The 19,233-nt window shown below is 38.5% G+C and overlaps 1 protein-coding gene across 1 annotated transcript in view; it reads right to left on the reverse strand.

Moving 5' to 3' along the window:
• Positions 1–19,233, reverse strand: part of IGF2R (insulin like growth factor 2 receptor) — a 56,122-nt gene that overhangs the window by 6,500 nt on the left and 30,389 nt on the right. Inside the window, exons 21-41 of the mRNA XM_084202887.1 lie at positions 18,954–19,055; positions 18,119–18,293; positions 16,688–16,855; positions 15,946–16,089; positions 14,481–14,659; positions 14,038–14,125; positions 12,422–12,628; positions 11,717–11,847; positions 10,958–11,055; positions 10,282–10,418; positions 9,507–9,697; positions 8,814–8,940; positions 8,327–8,446; positions 7,087–7,349; positions 5,256–5,468; positions 4,191–4,340; positions 3,018–3,179; positions 2,337–2,538; positions 1,791–1,937; positions 1,428–1,662; positions 318–454 (exon numbers count right to left, since the gene is read on the reverse strand). Coding sequence (XP_084059013.1) covers positions 318–454; positions 1,428–1,662; positions 1,791–1,937; positions 2,337–2,538; positions 3,018–3,179; positions 4,191–4,340; positions 5,256–5,468; positions 7,087–7,349; positions 8,327–8,446; positions 8,814–8,940; positions 9,507–9,697; positions 10,282–10,418; positions 10,958–11,055; positions 11,717–11,847; positions 12,422–12,628; positions 14,038–14,125; positions 14,481–14,659; positions 15,946–16,089; positions 16,688–16,855; positions 18,119–18,293; positions 18,954–19,055 — 3,376 coding nt within the window. The remainder of the gene's footprint in view (positions 1–317; positions 455–1,427; positions 1,663–1,790; positions 1,938–2,336; positions 2,539–3,017; positions 3,180–4,190; positions 4,341–5,255; positions 5,469–7,086; positions 7,350–8,326; positions 8,447–8,813; positions 8,941–9,506; positions 9,698–10,281; positions 10,419–10,957; positions 11,056–11,716; positions 11,848–12,421; positions 12,629–14,037; positions 14,126–14,480; positions 14,660–15,945; positions 16,090–16,687; positions 16,856–18,118; positions 18,294–18,953; positions 19,056–19,233) is intronic.

Raw genomic sequence — 19,233 nt, forward strand, 5'->3', positions numbered from 1 at the left:
CACCTCCAAGATAGCAAACTCCAAAACCTCCTTAGACAACCTGTGCCAGTATTTGGGTATCCCGGCTGTAATAAAAGGGTTTATTGATATTCAGATAGATAACTCATTTCTTAAAGCTTTAATGACAACACTGTTTATTTGCTTCAGTGTTTCTCATGCCTTAAAGTCACATTCTGTTTTCATTTTTAAACAGAAGATTCACTGATAAAAATATTTCAAAATAAAGGCTTCAGTATAATTTAAGAACTACTACAACCAGGTTGCAAGATTTAAACCTTTAATCTCTAGCTCTCCACAGGAAGAAAAAGTAACTCTACCCGTCACATTCAGCTTCTGTGTATGAACAAGTCCAAGAACTTGAACATCTCCATTGTAGCTTTTCCTGCAAATACTGGCTCTTTCAGGACAGCCTGTGGGTCCCTCATGTACCCTCTGACAGAGGTTCACATAGTACCTATACAGAACATGGAAGACAAAACTTTAAAATTAATTTAGGCTAAACTGAAGAAGAGATACACAAACTTTAGAATCTTTGTGGGAAGTTAGACAGGTTGCAACAAACTAAATCTCAAATTAGCTGACAGACTACAACATGTACTAAGGTTTGGCAGATTACTTCTAACTATCATTTTCAAGTAAAAGGCTGTGCAAAAAAATAAAATTGCTCATTTACCAGATCAGTCACTAGTTAATTTTGACCTAGGTCCAGACTAGAAATTGGAAGAGAGTCAAGAAATATCCTGAAGTTTTTTCATTTATAAAAGTTATATTACTACCCTAAATTCAGCACCTCCTCAGAGTTATACCAGCTCAGATATCTTAGAGCAGAGAACTGCTGGCAAGGTGGTGAATGAAGCATTTTGCCCCCCCCCACAGTTTATCATAACTTTAGAATTAGATGCTGTCATCCTTGCCAGTTCATTTCTATTTCCTAGCTGGAGGAGGGAGGCTGAAGAGGTTGATGACTTCCTGACATCCATATTTTCCACTATGCTAATACATTGAGGAATATGGGTGAAAAGCCCCAGTAAAACATCAGAAAACAAGTTATACATTTGAGTCAAAAGAAAGCAACTAAGTAATTAAGATTTTTCTTCAACAAGATTAAGAATCCAAAAAAATAGCATTTCAACAACAAAATTACATTTTTAGATAGGAGTTTAAATATAAAGTTTTTAAATAGCTTTTAGTTTAGATGTATTCATCCTTTAAAAAGGGTTACCAATTGAGGGAAAGGATAAGAATGAAGAATGTGATTACTCAGTCCCTTCAGATAAAATGGGTTCCTTTCTCAGTTTTTTTCATTTATATTAAGTGTTAAGCACTGACAGTTTTAAGACACTGAGCAAGGACTAAACAGAAATTCTATGCCACATTGCAACTTTACTGATAAGCAAGCTGCTCCCTGTGAGTTGTTCATTACTCACGAGTTCCCATTGTGGAAAAAGATCCACGATCCTGTCAGGGAAGAGAGCATTCTCAAGTCATATGTTCTGTGTTTTTGGACAAACTTGCACTCCATTTTCTTGGGAGGACAAACAGCTTGAGTCTTCCATTCAAATGTCACAGCACAACCAAGAGTCTCACTGAGAAGGTATGGGCTCCCAACACCAGCATTTTCATCGCATGTAAAGATAATGGTAGATTCCTTCCTCGCAGTTGCTGTAAGCAGAAAGGTTGGAAAAAAAGGAAGTGTATTTTACAGGAGGCTTGCAGGCATGTATGGATTTCAGTGCAGATAAATCTGTGTTAGCTAACACCCTTGTACATACAGTATAGGAAGTACTTACTGCTACTACAGAATCCCCACTTTTCATCTCCCTGGTAGTTTTCAGTTGTAGCACACCATGGCCTATTCTTCCCTTCTGTAATACATTCCTCATAGGTCTTCCCTTTGTACTTGAAGGGGAACACACAGAGCTCTCCTTTGTCAGTCACTGAGAAGGAAAGGTATAATCTCATAACTACACACAGTAGAATAGAGGCGTATCCGTATTCAGAACCTTAATCAAAGCCTGTACCTTCGATACCAAAGAAAGGTCAGTGCCAGACAACAGAAATACTGAAACATTGAATTTAAACCCAATTAGAAAACCAGATGTAGCATACAATTAGCTACAATCATCCCTACAGAAAAATTGCACTGTCTCTTCCAGGGAGATACATATTGATGTTGCAGATTAGTATGACACCTGTGATTTAGCAAAACTGCATGTTTCTATTGCTGGATGTAAAATCTAGGTTGCTTCCTCCTGTCACAACAAAACCTTCTGTTTTAAGGGAAAAAAAACCCTGGCCAGTTTTCAATATAAAGAATGGGCCTGCTTCACTCTCACCTGGAGGGCACCGATCACCTCCTGTGTATTGCAAGATGACTGTTTCATCCTGGTGGCTATAGTCCATTCTCATTTCCTTTATGTTTCCAAAAGATGACACACCACTTTTAGATGTCAGACACACTGCCCCATCTCTGCATTTTCCCTGGGGCAAGCCTACACTGCACACACCAACGTGGTAATTGTTGGATCCAGAAAATACCTGTGTAGACAATCAGAAGCATCACAGCAAGTCTCGAGTCAGTACTTACAAAACCACACGAGTGCTTCATAAAACCAAGTCTCAGGCAGCATTTGCAGGAGGAAGAGATAACTAATTTTGCAAGTCTAGCCTTCCTTAATATGACAAAATTGCAGATAAAGCACACAGGACCACATATAAAATATGTTCAGCAGACCTGCTTTCTTATCCAAGATTCTGTCAAAGGTGAAGATTTCTCATTCCTTTACCCATCACTGTGTCCATTAACTTCACTCTCAAAAACATTAAAATGTTATACTCTCTAATATTATTCCCTCTGTCAGAAGCCAAACAAGTATCAATACTGACCACAGCATGTTTCAGCCTTTTTTCACAAAGAATGCTTAAAAGAAATCCTTCTGCAGTTTTAAAATGTTGATAGCAATAGGCTATTATAAATAAAATAAATAAATAAATATCACACCACAAGAAGGCATTACCTCAAATGATCTCCCAGAAAGGCTGGTCAGGTTAAATGTATAGTGTAGCTGTTCATCAATCACAGAGCAGCCCAAAGTTTTCACTTTATCAGGACACACAACTGGAGTTTCCCACTCAAACACAAATGTGCAGTCAACTTTCCTTATCATCTTCGGCTTACCCTGTTATCAAAGAACACATTTAATTTTTGGAGAGTTTGTTGTCATCTCTGCACTTTCCCCCTTCCCCAGCAGTTAATCTCAGTTACTACCATGGCTAAACTTCATTGATTGTAGGACAAACACCGCATTATAACCAGTACCAAAAAAATTTAAGGGAAGTGCATTCTACCTAGCTCCACAAAACAATCAAGGTACACAAGCTTTCTTCTTAATTAGGGCTGAGATTTTGATGTCCAGCACATTTGCAAGAATCAAAAGTGTGAGAGCTGTGCTTCTTGATGGCAGAGAGCATTAAGAAATTTCACTGAGTTAAGATTTAGAGAGAATACTGTTTACTTTATCATGTTTTAAACTGAAGTATTAGTATGGGTAATATTCAGAGCTGCCTCAAGTTTCATCTCATGACCTATGTTGATGGAAAATGGTTTCATGATCTTCAGCACGCTCTAGTTTGACAAACATATCTAAGTGCTTCTTTACAGTTTGTTGAAGCACTAAAAAAATTCAAGAATCATTAGATTCACATCACCACGCAAGCCCAATTTAGTGTCCGGGTATTGACACAAAACAAAAACACAAGTAACAAATTGCAAGTTTTTGAAGTTGTGTGCAATTATAGAAAATGTTACAGCATAGGGGGAACACTTCACAGTAATACCTGTACAGTTACACTGGTTCTTGTGTTAGCTTGAGGTACAAGTACAAACTTTGGGATCTAAACGAGGTGCAATACAGCTTAAAGTTCAATGTCAGCAATAAGTTATCATTACATGACTTCTGTGGAATCTGATGCTTGAAATCATCAGAACCTGTTGCTCTCAAGCTTCAAGTTCATGCCCTCAATAAAATTTTGGCCAGTCAAGAAAATAAATATGATACTTCCTCTGGAAGCGAGTCCATCCACACATTATAGAAACAAATCCTTGACTTAGTTTTAGACAGAGCTAACACTGGTTACTACCCACTTCCCATTACATTCCAATATCAACCTAAATTTAATAGATGTCTTACCAGACTAGTTCCTTGGCCACAGTGAAATATAATAACAGAAGTATAGTTCAATCCGTTGTTTGTCTGACAAGGAGTAGTGCTGTTGTAAGTGATGTAAACTTCATTTGCTGCCTTATTGAACTGGGGAGGTTCAGTAACACGACCAATATCCTACACAAGCAAAAATATGTATCAATAGAATTACAAGATACACCTAGATTCCAGATCAGCCAAGAAATTCAGATCAATTCAGATTCATCTATTTGGTTTACACATGAACACAACTACTACACTTTCGAAAAACTGCATTCTATACTCAAAGAGCAGCCATTACATTTCAATCCTAACAAAACATGAGTTGAGAAACTCAAAACAGTTTTTCACTGAGCTTGACAAAAGCCAAGGAGTTTCTGCCTCTTAGAGGTAGATTCTTCTTTACATCGATGCGCCAATGTGCCAAATTACCACCACATCACTTAAAAACAGCATTAAAAATGGAATAAGGTCCCTAGATGACTATGATATTTGTCAAAAATAATCATAGCTTTTTACATCTATCTTCTAGAGCTTGCAAAGAAGTCCTCAAAAGAAAAAAACCTAGATCTCTCAAGGTAATGACATAGACAAGTTAGTCAATCCTCCTTAACAGGCTTGCTACTTATGTAGCTGTCAAGTTCTTACCAGAAAGACCTAAGTGCCTTTTGAAGCATACTAGCATCTAGACTGCTTCCAATTGCAACAGGCTATCACAAGATCAATTAAGCCACAGAATGGCTGAGACACAGCACTTGGACACACAAATTCTTTTCCACTACATGAAAAAAAATTCTCTGTAGCAATTTTTAGATTTTTTCACTTTAATTAAACTTCAGACATCCAAAAAAGACCACTGGGGTTCAGTATAGGAAAATATTTCTTCATAGGGAAAAGCAATAAAAAAGAAGTTTGCAGAGGAGATTTTGATTCTGCATTCCATTTCCTTAATCCACTGTCAAGCCTCTGGTTCAAATCAGGTCTCTAGGCAGGGATACTATATTAAACTATTCAGGAAATGCACATTTCAGTGATTCTTGGCATAGTACTTACTGTTGGTGATGCATCAACAGGAACCATGCAAACAGCTGCTCCAGGCGGGCAATTGACATCCTTGATAGGATTGAGAGGCTCACAAATGTTGATGTAGAAGTCTGGAGAAACATCTGTAACATCTTCATCCACAAATGCTTCATAATACCCAGTGCGATGGATCAGAGGAGACAGGTCAATAATGGAACTGCCATTCATCACTGAGCACTTCACCTACAAGAAGGTACATTTATTGCTCTTATTCTTTTATTACTTGCTTTGATTAATTGACAAACATTTTATCCTTCTTGGGGCCAGAAGCATGGCATTTAAAAGTTTCAAATGTAAGTAAAGCAGCATTTCTTATAACTTTTGCTTGTCTATAGATACTAAACACCGACAAGCAGCATATGAAAAACCTTGATCATTTAAACATTCTTATGGAATGAAGTCCCTATCAGAACAATACCAAGACAAAGCTCTGGCACACATACACCAGCATACATAGTCACTATGACTTCATCAGATCAGGCTCCATGCCTTCCTCTCCTCATCTGCACCACCTCCAAACAAGCCTGGTTATAACATTATAACAATGTAAAGTTAGTGTATTGCAAGTGATGGCTTGAGTACTACCTTTCCTCACAACCAATTTCACACACTCTTAATATGCATAAACCTACTGAGAGTTATGAGGAATTTGAGAAATCTATTCTTCTTTAGATACTGGCAAAGAAGCAACTAACACAATTACTATTAAATTTCAGGACAAATAATCATTGTCACAACCTAGATATCATCACACTGAAGTAGTTTGGGTCACTGTGAAAAAAGGGATCAGAAGGTCACTATGGATCAACAGACGGAATTAACAGGCTAGAAAACACTGGGGTTGGGTATTGTTGATTTGTGTTGCAGCATGGTAAATATTACTGAAGGGGAAACCAGAACTGTGTGTAGCTGAAGCAGAGAATGCAACAGTTCCTGTAGGCGAAAGAAAAATTGGAACTTCTTTTTCTAAATGGAAGCAAGAGCGATTGTAGTATTGTAGAAACAGTGACAAGGAGGAAAAAAAACTTGTTGCAGGGAATGATGGTCACACTAGAGGCAATCAAAGCAGCAAAAAGAATGATCAGGCAGATTCACAAAAGAAAATATTCAGGTATTAAGAAAAGATCTAAACTCATCCAATAGTTCGTTTGGCCTTCTATTCCTAGTGCTGCCTTTACTCCATGCACCCACCCTCTACTGGTCATTTTTAAATAGCTAAAATTAACTAAAGACTACCTTAACACATTGTCTGGAGCACCAGTTCAACTAAGCTGGCCAGATTATGTTGTTACAGCACGTGCTGTACATCAGAAGGAGACTCTAAATTCACTCTGTCAAGGTTTATCGGGTTTTGCACCAAGCAAACTGATCATGCACTTGCCTGGCCTCTAGTCACCTGCCCAGAAACAAAGAGTATCCCCATGCACAGAGATGTTATCCTTCCTCCAGTCAACCTCAGCTCTGCTGGCCTGCTGCACTGGAGGATCCCCAACATGACACCCTATGGCTTCGATTTGCACTGTACAGAAAAGCAGCTAAATAGGTTCCACAAAAGGGTTATTCTCAAGTGTTAGAAGTTTTAACTTGGCTCAGCATGCTAAGAAGGAGTTTGACAAGTATTGCTCACCCCTGTTAGAAAATGTTAGTATGGAAAGCATTCAAGAACTCCTACAGGAACTTTGGTTCTGTACTACAGGAAGAAACCTTTCCCTCAAGGAATTTAAAATATACTGCTATTATATCTCACGCTGCCTCAGAAATTTTAAGGCCCATGAGTGTTTTCTACAAAAGTGATTCTTACCTCTTCTTCACAAGCCAAGGAAGTATGCCAAGAGAAGTAACTAGTGCATGTCTGCTCATCAAAAGACACAAAAACAGGCCTGCTCTCATCTCCAGCATCAGACTTGCATACAAAGCTAAAATAGCTTTTATGCTTCAGTGCAGGGTCTGCAGGGCAAGGATCTCCATCTTCATAGACCAGCTTTAACACCTGATCTTCATAACTTAAAGTTTTACTCTGTTTTCCAGCATTAACTGGTTTTTGGCCATTTGTGATGCAGACCCCTGAAGTGGAAAAAAGAAAAATTAAGGAAATAGATCAAGTCTGATGCAACTGTCCTCAAAAATTGCACCATACAACATAAACAGCAGGAACATTAAGACTTTATTAGGAAAATTAAAGTGATGCTAAAGAATGGCTTTGCCATTAAACTGAACTGAACTGCACTGATACAAAGACCAAATATTGCCTTCATTACTTCATCAACCAGCTGAATGTATTGCACCTATACATGCTTAAGCAGCCACAGAGCAGTGTTTGGTTATCACATCTCTGAAAACCAAGCAATTAACCCAAAATGTCAGACAGATTATGTAAAATTTTATTAAGATGCCTCAAAATAAAAAAAAAAATAAAATCAATCCAATATTTTCTTCTAACTCCACAAAAATAATTTTCTCAACAATTAATATTCCTATTTTAGCATCTAAGATGCTTAAGTATTATTTCTTATTCAATTTGACAGAAGAGCTAGTAATTCAACCTGCAATTAAGCAGCTATAAAACCAGTTCAGAAGCACCAAGAACAAAACAAAGCTAGAAAGAGGATGGGCAAAGGTTTGAAGTACAGACACAAAGCCCAGTACAGATGTATTACAGCAATGCATTACAGCTATGTATTACAGCAATGTATTACAGCTAAAGTTCACTTTAGCTGGAAGATAGTAATGTTTCCATTTTCACAGCATTAAAGACATGCAGTAGAAGCAACTACATTCCTGCCCTCTTGTCCATTCATTAGGAACTAAAGGGACACGGACTTGAAGCGAGCCCATGTGAATGGTGTTGGGTAAAAATATATGGCCTCATTTCCTAAAACAGTTTTAGGTTCTTTTCCCAGTCAGTACAGGCACCAGCTGCTCCCTTCACTCCTGCATTTGCAGTAAAACATCACATTTTACAGTAACCTTGAGGCATAAGCATTTCTTTGGTTACCCTATAGTGTCAATGATCACAGTATCAGAGAGGGTAAACTGCTTACCAGCTCCAGCACATGAACTTTTAACTTCAGCACAAACATTCAACTCAATTATTCTGTTGTGTGAATCACTGATGGTATAGCCAGACTCTCGCTTTAAAGATGTCAGATCAAAGAGGTGGCCTATAGGGAGATCAGGGAATAATTTAATCTCTTATTCAGATTCAAAATCAAGATATTTCTTTGTATTATAAGCTTTCAGTAACTTAATTTAGTCAGAAGGTTAACCAGACCCTATTTGTCTGCTAGCTTAGAAAGGCAAACAGTTACTTATTTACATTAACAGAGGAAAAACCAGTGTTTCAACTATTTATGTTCCAAGTGACATTGCAATACAAGAGATTTCTACCATCAGTAAGGTTGTTAGTCACTATCCAGAGGATGTGTCACACTGCCCTTTTCTAATAAAGTCCCTCAAGAATACAAACACAAAGCAGTGCTGCTTCCAGCAGCCTCTTCCACATACAAAACCCCGAGGCCTCCTCCTTACCTGTAGCAGGATTGGTTACCCGACAGTCATTTTGCACATTGCTTTTAAGAGGACATGCAGCAGCAGTGAACCATAAGAAGGTATATTCACAATCTTCAATTGCAGTTATAAGTTCTGGCTTTGATTCCTAAACACAAAACAGTGGAGAGAGCAACATGTCTATAGAGTGATAGTGTAAGATTCCATGCTAATGGGTTTATCTCTGCAGCTTGTAGCTGAGCTCAGTTCAAACACCAGTCCTAAAACCTGAGAGATCATCATGGTCCAGTGAATTAATCCAAGAACAGAGTATTTAACTGTGCTTATGCCAAATACACAATAATACAGAATCATTATCAGGAGAAATAAAATCAGTGAGAGGAGAGCTAAAGGTAGCCTAGGGCAATAGAAAATCCAAAAGGCAATTCATATCTCTTCCATTTGATGAGTACTTAATGGCAAGGCATACAAATGTGCAAGAGTTAAGAGCTACAGAGCCAACAGCATTATTTACTACTTAAAACACTTCCCAAACTGCACTACATTCATCTTCAAGACGTAAGCAGACAATCTGAAGCTATTACAGATGACAAGATTTCTGCTAAGAGTGTACAAAACGATCTCTTAAAAATTGCTCAGCATCTAAAATTCAAGTACTGTAAGTCCTTCTGCTTGCATGAACACATAAAATTCCAGCAGAAGGAACCCACTTACAATTCTGCTTTCATCACACTTGAGTCGCAATATTGTTGTTTTGTTCCGCATTTTATCTGGACACAGATCTCCATTAACATACTTCAGGATAAAAGTGACATTTTCCCAACGAGGGCCATCAGCCACTTCCCCAAGACTGGTACATTTTGTACCCTCAACGAGGGAGACAGCAGCATCAGAAGGGCAGGAACCTGTACAGATAAACAAAAACTGCATGATTACTCCAAATGTTAGTAAGGTGTACTTGCCTGGAATAAAAGTCCACTACTTTACTTTCAGGTATATCATGGCTGATCTATCTCCGAGCCATTGTCCAAACCATACTCACTGGGGTGCATTTTCCCCAAAAATTGCAACTAGCAGCAATTGTCTCACTTCACTTAAAATCATGCAAAAAGTAGTGGCAGCTACCACAGGGGAAGTAGACTACCACAGAGTGGAAAGCTACAGTCTGGCCTTGCACTGCACAAAACATTGAGTCAGTCAGAAGATGCCATATGGAAATTCTGAACTGATTATTTTAATCTTTAAGAGCTATAGCAAACCTTGGATGAGGACTGAAGAGCTAGAATACCAAAGCTATCAAGAGAAGAGCTGCTAGTGAATCTCACCCACTAAGAGGATGGAAATCAGGCTCACAATCTACCTTTCCCTCTGGTGCTAAAATCATGCCACTGTCTCCCCATGCTTTGCTTTGAGTGATTTATTTCACTCAGAACAGCCACTAGCAGTACTGTCCTACTACTTGCCTTTTATTTTTGTATTTCTCACTTACGTGTAGCACTATATGGCACTAAGGGCCTGCAGACATTAATGTAGTATTTCTGGGTAGTAGCAGATATAGCAATGGCCTCCCAGTTCTCTCTGTGTCGTGTCAGGGACGAAAAGTCATAGAAATTTCCTTTGTCATCCCTGCACAAAAGATTAAAGGCATGTAAAATAATTAAGCACTTTAAAGTTGCAATTCTTAAGTTACTACAGTAAGCAGAGTATTACACTGGAAAAGAAGTCTGCATCAGACACAGTGGTCCCCAGAAACGTCAAATTCAGTAGAGGGATAACATCACTGCATCAGCTATTCCCACAGAAACCATCCACACAGCTCTCAGCCAATGCAAAAGTAATTCCAACTTTTAAGCTATTGTTAAATAACAACTTGGCACTTGCAACAACCTAACATACTCAGATTCAACCATCAATAAACATATACCAAACAGTTCCCTTTTATTATTCCCCAAAAGAATCTCAAAGTTGTTTTTTTTCCCAAGGAAATCAGTTTTCAGAAGCACAAATTGCAAAAGTTATTTTAAATATTATGCATTGGCATTGAATGCTACATTAGCTGGCCAAAACACAATAGCTAAAGGGGCAGTGTTGCACTGCATTGCAAGAAGGCTGTATTTGTCTCTTTCAACACACAGCTCCATTTTAATTTTGTGGAAACCGCTTACTTGTAGGAGCACTCAGTAGATTTAACAGGTGGGCAAGCATACTGAGTATGCCATTCAAACATGTAGGTGCAGTCTGGAGTTTCCTTCAAAAATACAGGCTGAAAGAACACAATACAAAATTATTACACTTTATCCTTTAAACACATGGAAACAATGAAATGCCTCAGTCATGCTTCAGGAAGATCCAAGAACAACAAATTATCTTAGAGCCCCACTACACCTCTGACCAGCTAAGCATGGCTTCTCCCAAACCTCAGTTTATAAAGGGCAGTCATTAGGAATTGCTGTCTCTCCCAGGAAATAAGAAGAGGAAAAGTAATTCTAGACATAATTGTTTAAGAACAGTAAGGGAAACAAATCAGATACCAAAAGCAAGTAACCAGCTTGCCATGTAATAGTCTGGCCATGTAACACCTGCTTTCCTGCACATTCAACCTTCTACTTTTTATTTCTAACAAAGAAACAGCTTTTATTTATGGAAGACCATCCCTTCCCAACTTCTCCAAGAGCTCTGGTAATGACAGACATCCCTTAAAGGGACAACATCCACTGATCTTCCTGGGCAATACTAAAGGTACCATCCATAAACAGGAGATTCAAAACATTCTTCATCTTTTTGTCCCCTCATAGGACCTTTGAATCGCTCATCTAATCTGTACATGATTAGGCACGTTCATGTTCTTCACCCTAACCTTCCATACTTTAAAAAAGAGTAACTCTGGAAGACAGTATGTACAGGAAGCACATTTTGAAACTAACCTCAGATGTAGTCTTGTCACAATAGAACAATATAGCAGTTGATCGTTCATATATTTTATGACATTTTTCTCCACTGGTGTAATTAATCATTATTAGACCATTTTTGAAAGTCAGTTTGTCTGTACGCAAGCCTAGAAGCAAAGAGTTGAGAAACGTCAACTACTACAGCAAACACACAACTGCAGTAATGCCTCTGACAACAGGGTCACATAAACAGCAATAAAATGCACAATTAAAGAATAGATAGACCTCAACCTTCCTCTAAAACTTGCAATCCAGTTATTACCCTAATAACTGCGTGGACTAAAATCCCTTCACTAAATGCAATACTACTTCTAACCCTACTTTCTCTTGCAGGACTCCCTCCCCTAACAGGATTCCTACCCAAATGAATTATTATCCAAGAACTGACTAAACAAGATATAGCCCCAGCAGCCACACTCCCTTCTCTCCCTACTAAGCCCGTTCTTCTACCTTCGCCTTGCATGCTGCACAACAATTACACTCCCCCCACAGCACAGTAAGGCTGAGCTCATTCATAACTGAGAGTCAAGGTAACTACATGTATGACATTTTATCAGCACATTGAGCAAAAGCAATGAGGTGTTTTATCTCATTAGAGGTACTAGATTAGCAAGAACCCTTCTTCTATTGCACCCTGGTTAACCTTCCTGTTGCCTAGGTTTGTTTAGGTAAGTGCAGTACCTGCTACTTTTTTGAAATTAGGGTCCCTCTTCTTTACTTGACACGATGCAACACTGTGATGCTCTGCAGGGCAAGGTTCTGTTATTTCTCCACAAACTCTGAAGTAGTAGTCATACTCATCTGTACTCACTTTCATGACTTTATTGGAAAGCGGCTTCAGGTCAAAAACATGACCGTACCTCGGATCTTTCACCTGGCAATCTTTTCCTTTAAAGAGAAGATAACAATTTAAAGTACAACTTAAAATCTATTCGCCTTCCCAAATACACTGGGGACAATTAAGGCTTATTGGACAAATAAGGCATAAAAATGAGTAGCTACTTTAAGGCAGTGATACTGAAGAACCATCTTAGTATAAACGGCACATTTCTTTTATAACTGCCACTAAAGCAAGATGCAAAAGCCACACTGTAGTTCAAAAACCACCTCAGAGTGGTCTCAAGGTCTTCCTTCACCTGTGCTGAAGGTTAAGTACAAAATCAGAGACACTAAGTCCAGAACTTGCTTAATTATCTGGAAAGAACAGCAAGGTCACAAGATCAAAGCAAGAGGTGTCCTAGATGTCAGTCTCATATCTTCTTTTAACAGCTCTGAAGTTTGATGAGTTAAGAAAATAATCAATCAGTCATAGGAAATATTTATTCCAGCTTACAAACCTACAAAGATGCATATAAAAGAAGGTTTAGGAAAATTCTAATTTCCTGAGTCTCATTATGTCAGTGACTTTGCTGTTGCTCAAGTCCTCAGTTTTAAAGTGACCCTTTGCTCAATATTCTGAAGCTTTTAAAAAAATCATCAGATTGTATCACTTAAACATTATGCTCTTCTTGATCATACATGTTGGTAACAGCTAAAGACATCAGTTTTCCTCCTTCAAACCACACTTCAGTCACCAGTGTCCTGCTCAGTAACTATGTGCTACAGAGTAGCAGGTATCGTGCTGCAACAGTTTGTGAACATTCCTCATGCCATGGCAGATCATGAGCAGCTTCAATAATGACTAGGACCATTGTGAGAGATCCTTTACAGGAAGTCCAGGAATAAGAATTATTTACAAGCTGCAAAACAAAGTCTGCAAAGGCAGAGAAGACAGTTACACACTCAATCTTCCATCTGAGAGACAATCAGGTACAGAACTAGAACTTGTGACTTCTTGTTGCACAGCCTGGAGTCAAAATACAAACTGAGACTCTCCCACTGGCCTCTTCTCCATTGTCTAACTAGGGTCAAGTTTAGTCTTGCTTCCAGTCTTTGGTGAGGGACAGGGAATGACTTCCCAGGCACAGAATCAACTCCATTCTCATGAAACCTGATGCTTTAATATTTACTAGCAAGTCCATCTGTGATTTAACAAGAGAGTAATAATGCTGTTTTGATAAAGTTTTGTACTACATCTTCTTTCCCTAGACAGGCAAGTTCATTTGCCTGTCATCCTAACTTGTACTTTTGACATGAGATAGGATTTGTAGTTAACTAAAAGTTCGGAATAGACATTCCTCCACAAGCCAACGCTTTTTACACAAAGATTCACAGGGCAAGAAACCAACATAGTTTCATTCAAGTATTTATTACTTGTACAGTTTGACTGATACTTGAAATCTCAAATAACTACTTACCTTCTGCTTTGTGAACAGGACATGCTGCCAAAGTCCTCCAAACAAAGACAAACTCACAGTCATTCTCTTGCTCCAACACTGGTGATCCCTACAGAAAAGAGCCATATGAAGGGGGCCTTACTAATATTTACACTGCAAAAGCATACACACACGGCTTTTTTTTTTCCTGCAGTTGCACTGTTTATACTCTCCACTATCAAATTGTGGGATTCATGTTCAGCAAAGAGCTGCTTTTGGTGGCTCACAGGATTCCAGGACAGCTCACAATTGTGTTCTACAGGTTCAGTAAAACAGACAGCTTTTTCAAGAAGAGACAAGGAAAACCCCAGTATGTAAGATTTTACTTTTTAGAATCAGTCTCTACATTTTAAGAAGAATAAACATGGTATATTTTGTTACAAGCATTAAAATCCTGATTAGTAGCAAGTAGAAGAGAAAATTACCGTTGTTTGATCACACTGGAAGATGATGCGTGTAGAATAACGCTGATTATCTTTGCATGTGTCACCATTCAAGTAGATAATGCTTAACGACCCATCAGTAGCAGCCTGGGGGTTTATCTGAATGACTCCCAGGTTCTTGCTTTTATCAGTGTATTTCACACAAGATCCTATGGCACCACCTACAGGAAAAGAACTGGGTTCTAGTTCAAAGCTTTGACAACTAAAGTTAAATTGATTGTAAAATAATATAATAGGGTAGCTTTAAGACAGCTTTGAAGTAAACGTCTCAAACTCCTGAAGCAGAGCACAAAACACACATATTCATCAATACAGTTAGAGACACTGTGTAGCTAAAGCCTTTGAGGAATGTAACAAGTTATTCCTGCATACTGAAATATTTCAAACTGCACTAATTTATCTGATTCCACAGACTTGTAAAAGACTACAGTACAGTTAAATACACTAAACTGTGTAGAAATGGAGTAAGAGATGGCATAAGCTTCTCATTCTGGCTTCATTCAGTTAGGAGGCTTCAACAACATTTGACTTTCTGTACTAGTTTCAGCTGGGTAGAGTTAATTTTCTTCACAGTGGTGAGAATGGTGCTGTGTTTTGTATTTGTGCTGAACACAGGGTCGATAATATAGAGATTTTTTGTTATTGCTGAGCAGGGCCTACATAGATCCAAGGCCTTTTCTGCTTTTCCAACTATCACATGACAAGGGAAGTTGGGGGTGCACAGGAGGCTGGGAGGAGACATGGCAGGGGCAGGTGACCCAACCTGATCAAAGGGATATTCCAGACCATATTACATCATGCTCATATAAAGTGGGGGAAGGAGGAGGAAGGAGGGACATTTGGAATGATGGCGTTTGTCTTCCCAAGTCACATGTGATGCAGCCCTGCCCTCCTGGAGACAGCTGAACACCTGCCTTCCCATGGGAAGCAGGAACTTAATTTCTTGTTTTGCTTTGCTTGTATCCCCAGCTTATGCTTTGCCCATTAAATTGTCTTTACCTGAAACCACAAGTTCTCACCTTCACCCTTCTGATTTTCACCCTGATCCTGCTGGTTGGGAAGTGAGCAAGCAGCTGAATGGGGCTGATTGCTGGCTGGGGTTAAACTATGACACTTTATATCCTATCTTTAAAAAATATTAATAAACTCACAGGTCCTGGCAATACTGCCCTCAATGCAATTTTCCCAAATGCATAATATACATCTCAATGCAAGAGTTCTGATAAGCATTAAAGACTGCTCTCAGCTTGCAGAAGTCTGTTGACTAATACTCCCAACATATGTCACCCAGACACATGGGTGACATGTGTCACCCAGATCTATGCTACTTCTGTGATTAAACAGACAGGAGTCAATAAATCTTACTAATATACCCAGGCACATCACTCTGACTATAGGGCCTTGCATCAGAAGACACAAGTTAAGAGGCACTTGCCACTTGGCTTACCAGGACATCCAGTCACATAGGGCAAGGGCTTGCAGACATTCAAGAAAAACGTTCGCTTTCTTGCTTCCTTTGAAGTGTCTATAGCAACCCACGGCTCACCATCTTTGCTCAAGTCACTTAAGTCATACTCATTGCCAGCAGCATCTGGAAGAAATGCAATAAGCTGAGAGAACTTAATACTTGCAGCAGAGGTGGATTTGAAATGATACCAGTTTCACTGATGAATACACAATTCAAAATAACTCTCAGAATCACATTAGATTTGTATTAAGGGAATATACTGTGGCCACAAAAACCTCACCATGCCAAATGCAGAACATATTTCCCTTGACAGTTACTTCCCAAATGTAACTTCTCCACAAATCACAGGTGCATTTTTACAGATTTGAGATTCACTCATTTTCCTTGAGAAATGAGATTCACTCATTTTCCATGAGAAATGATATTCACTCATTTTCCTTAGAGCTGGGCAGAAGTAGCATCAGTCACAGTAATGCTTTCAAACTAATTATCAACTTTGTGTATACCACAATGTTTTAAATTAGCTTCTTTGCCTGTTTTTTAAGTTAAGCCTGCTTCAAACAACTTACCTCTTCTCCCACCCTACAATTTCTACAAAGATTTTAAGTCTTACAAATGTCTTCTCAAGAGGTATTCTTAAAGTCCTCCACTGAGCAGAAGTTTGCTGTTCAGTTAATCCTTCCAACATGAGAAAGAGCCCACTTAAATTCCAGGTACTTACCTGTAACCTGGCAATCTACAGGAGCAGGAGCACAAGCCAGAGCTGTGTGAAACTCAAAAAAAGTATCATGGACATCCAGCACGCTGTTTATCTCCTCACGCACAAACTTAAGCTCTCCAGGATACGAATCATTACAAATGAAAGTCACTTTGAACATGTCTGATGTCCCTAAAAAACAAACATTTATCTATGGATGGTTCTGTCTGGAACATTTGAATTTAAGTTCAAGATAATACTTGACTTCAAAATTTTCTAAGAATTTCTTAGTAATAACTGCTTGAAGGATAACACTACTTTGCTGATTATGAAATATGCAAGCCTTCTTCAGAGAGCTATGAAAAATTGCCTAGCAGCCACTATTGCCTTTACAAATAAGAGACCAAAATGCCTTGATGCATTTCAAGAGCATAATTATGTTCATTGACCTCTGTTCCCTATGTTTTTTGACATACATGAAGAAACAGAAACCTTTTAAAATATTACCAGCAGCCTTTAAATTGCATCACACAAAGTTTTGGGTTTGGGAGATCTTTGTTTGTAAGAAATTCAGTGTAATGACTGAAGAACAAATAATACTAATCCTATCAAAGCACTATATGTTAAGTTCTGTTTAGTCCTCAAGAAGTAACAGAATTATGTCAGGGAGTAGTGTTTGTCAGCAAAATGCTTAGTAGTGTTATAAAAATTGTAGAACCTCTCAAAGTAAAATACACAAGAGCTTAATCAATGTTACATATTATGTACAAAAATGTCACAACTGAGAAAACAAGAGATAGCACCCCAGCAATTAAACATGCCAAAGCATTTGAGGTTCCTGAATCCAAAACTCAATTTTCCCAGGGTCTTTCGTTGTTAAGATGTCATATTCCTTCCTACAAAGCTCAGTTTCAGTATAATTGAAGAGCATCTACTACCAAAAAAACAGATACACATTTTTCATTTATTTTACCTGCAAAAGAGACTTAAATTCATGAAGTAGGTGCACATGAAGTATTAGAGCACTAATTCAAAAAATTCCATACAGGAGAGTAAAGCTTACTGAAAAATGACCTTACAGACATGAAACAACTTTAGAGAGCATTATCCATGAAACTGAAGTTAAAAGCTAATACTTTATTTAGAAAAAGAACTGGAGTTCCTTTTGTTTTCCCAATTTGACTATCCATTTCTCCATGCAAGGACCAGTATTTTTCATCTGCCAAGGAGAAAACCCTATAGTGTATTGAGTCACTTTCCTAGAGATTTGAAAAGCACACGTATTACCGAGCCATTACCATTCTGTGTAACTTCATTTCTTCCTCAAATTTTCATGAGCCAACTTGTTTAGTTAATTAATACCAAGCCAAATAGACTTCAGCACATGAACAAAAGAAGGAATGAAGATCACTCACACTAAGTTTTTACAATACACTGTGTGTTTCCTGAACTCACCTGATTCCACACGAAGAGGGCCTCTGTAGGTAAGAGTTAGAAACCCTTCACTGGATAGATAAAGGGTTTTGTCCAATTCCAGTGGCCTCAGAGGTGTCAGATTTTCTCTTTCACACCCAGCAGCTGTTTTGCCATTGATTTTACCACAATATGGCAAGTGTCCACAAATGTTTAGCTAGAAGTTTTGAAAACATGTAGATGTACATAGTATTAACTGCATCAGAAAAACAAGGTCCACATAGCCATTTATAAATCAGTAAAACCCTTGTACAGAACCATTTGAAACTACACAGTTGTCTTGCAGTGCAGAAATTACAGACTATAATTCAACTATAATACAGTAAGAGTATCCTCAATCTTCAGATGACAGGGTCCACGAATTCTCCCAGGATGTGGTTCAGCATGTTTATTCTTGGCCTAAAGATACCACTATGGTATTATCTATGACAGCCTGGGATTACTGACACATGCAGATTACATTAAAAACACTGATATGGACAGACTAAATCCCTTTCTAGGCTTTCCCTGTCAATTTCTTCAGAATCAGCAGATAAATTGGTAGTACACAACAGAGTCCAAGAGGGGAAAATCACCTCAAAAAGGCAGCCTCAAAAGTGTGGCTACCTTATGTTCTCCAAGAATCAGAAGTTTAATGCCTTCAAGACCATCTAAGACAAATGAAGCTATCTTTCATTCCTTCCCTCAACCACAGTGCTTTCCTGCCAACTCATACTTCCTAAGAGGACTGAGTGAAAGCTCCCCTAGATCACTATGCAAGACAAAAAATGCAGCAACAGCACTCATAAACAACATATAGTACAGTCCAAATCCTTACCGAGAAGGTTTTCCCATTGCCAGTAACCGTATACCCTTGCTCAGAAGCTAATGACTGCAGGTTGAACACAAAGCCAGTGTTTGGATCTCGCACAGAGCAGGACTGGGGAAAAAATTACAACTAAATTATTTTCTCCTTCTGCATTTCTTCTGTTTAGATTTTACCTCTAACTCGTTTCAAGAACCAAAGCAGTGATTTAGACATATTCCTACCCTGCATATAGAACACAGAAAACAGCTCTGGCAGTAGCTTCAGTCAATTCTTTTGTATATTTGTTCAA

The sequence above is a fragment of the Fringilla coelebs genome (assembly GCF_963513975.1).
Source record: "Fringilla coelebs genome assembly, chromosome: 3".
Taxonomy (NCBI): Eukaryota; Metazoa; Chordata; class Aves; order Passeriformes; family Fringillidae; genus Fringilla; species Fringilla coelebs.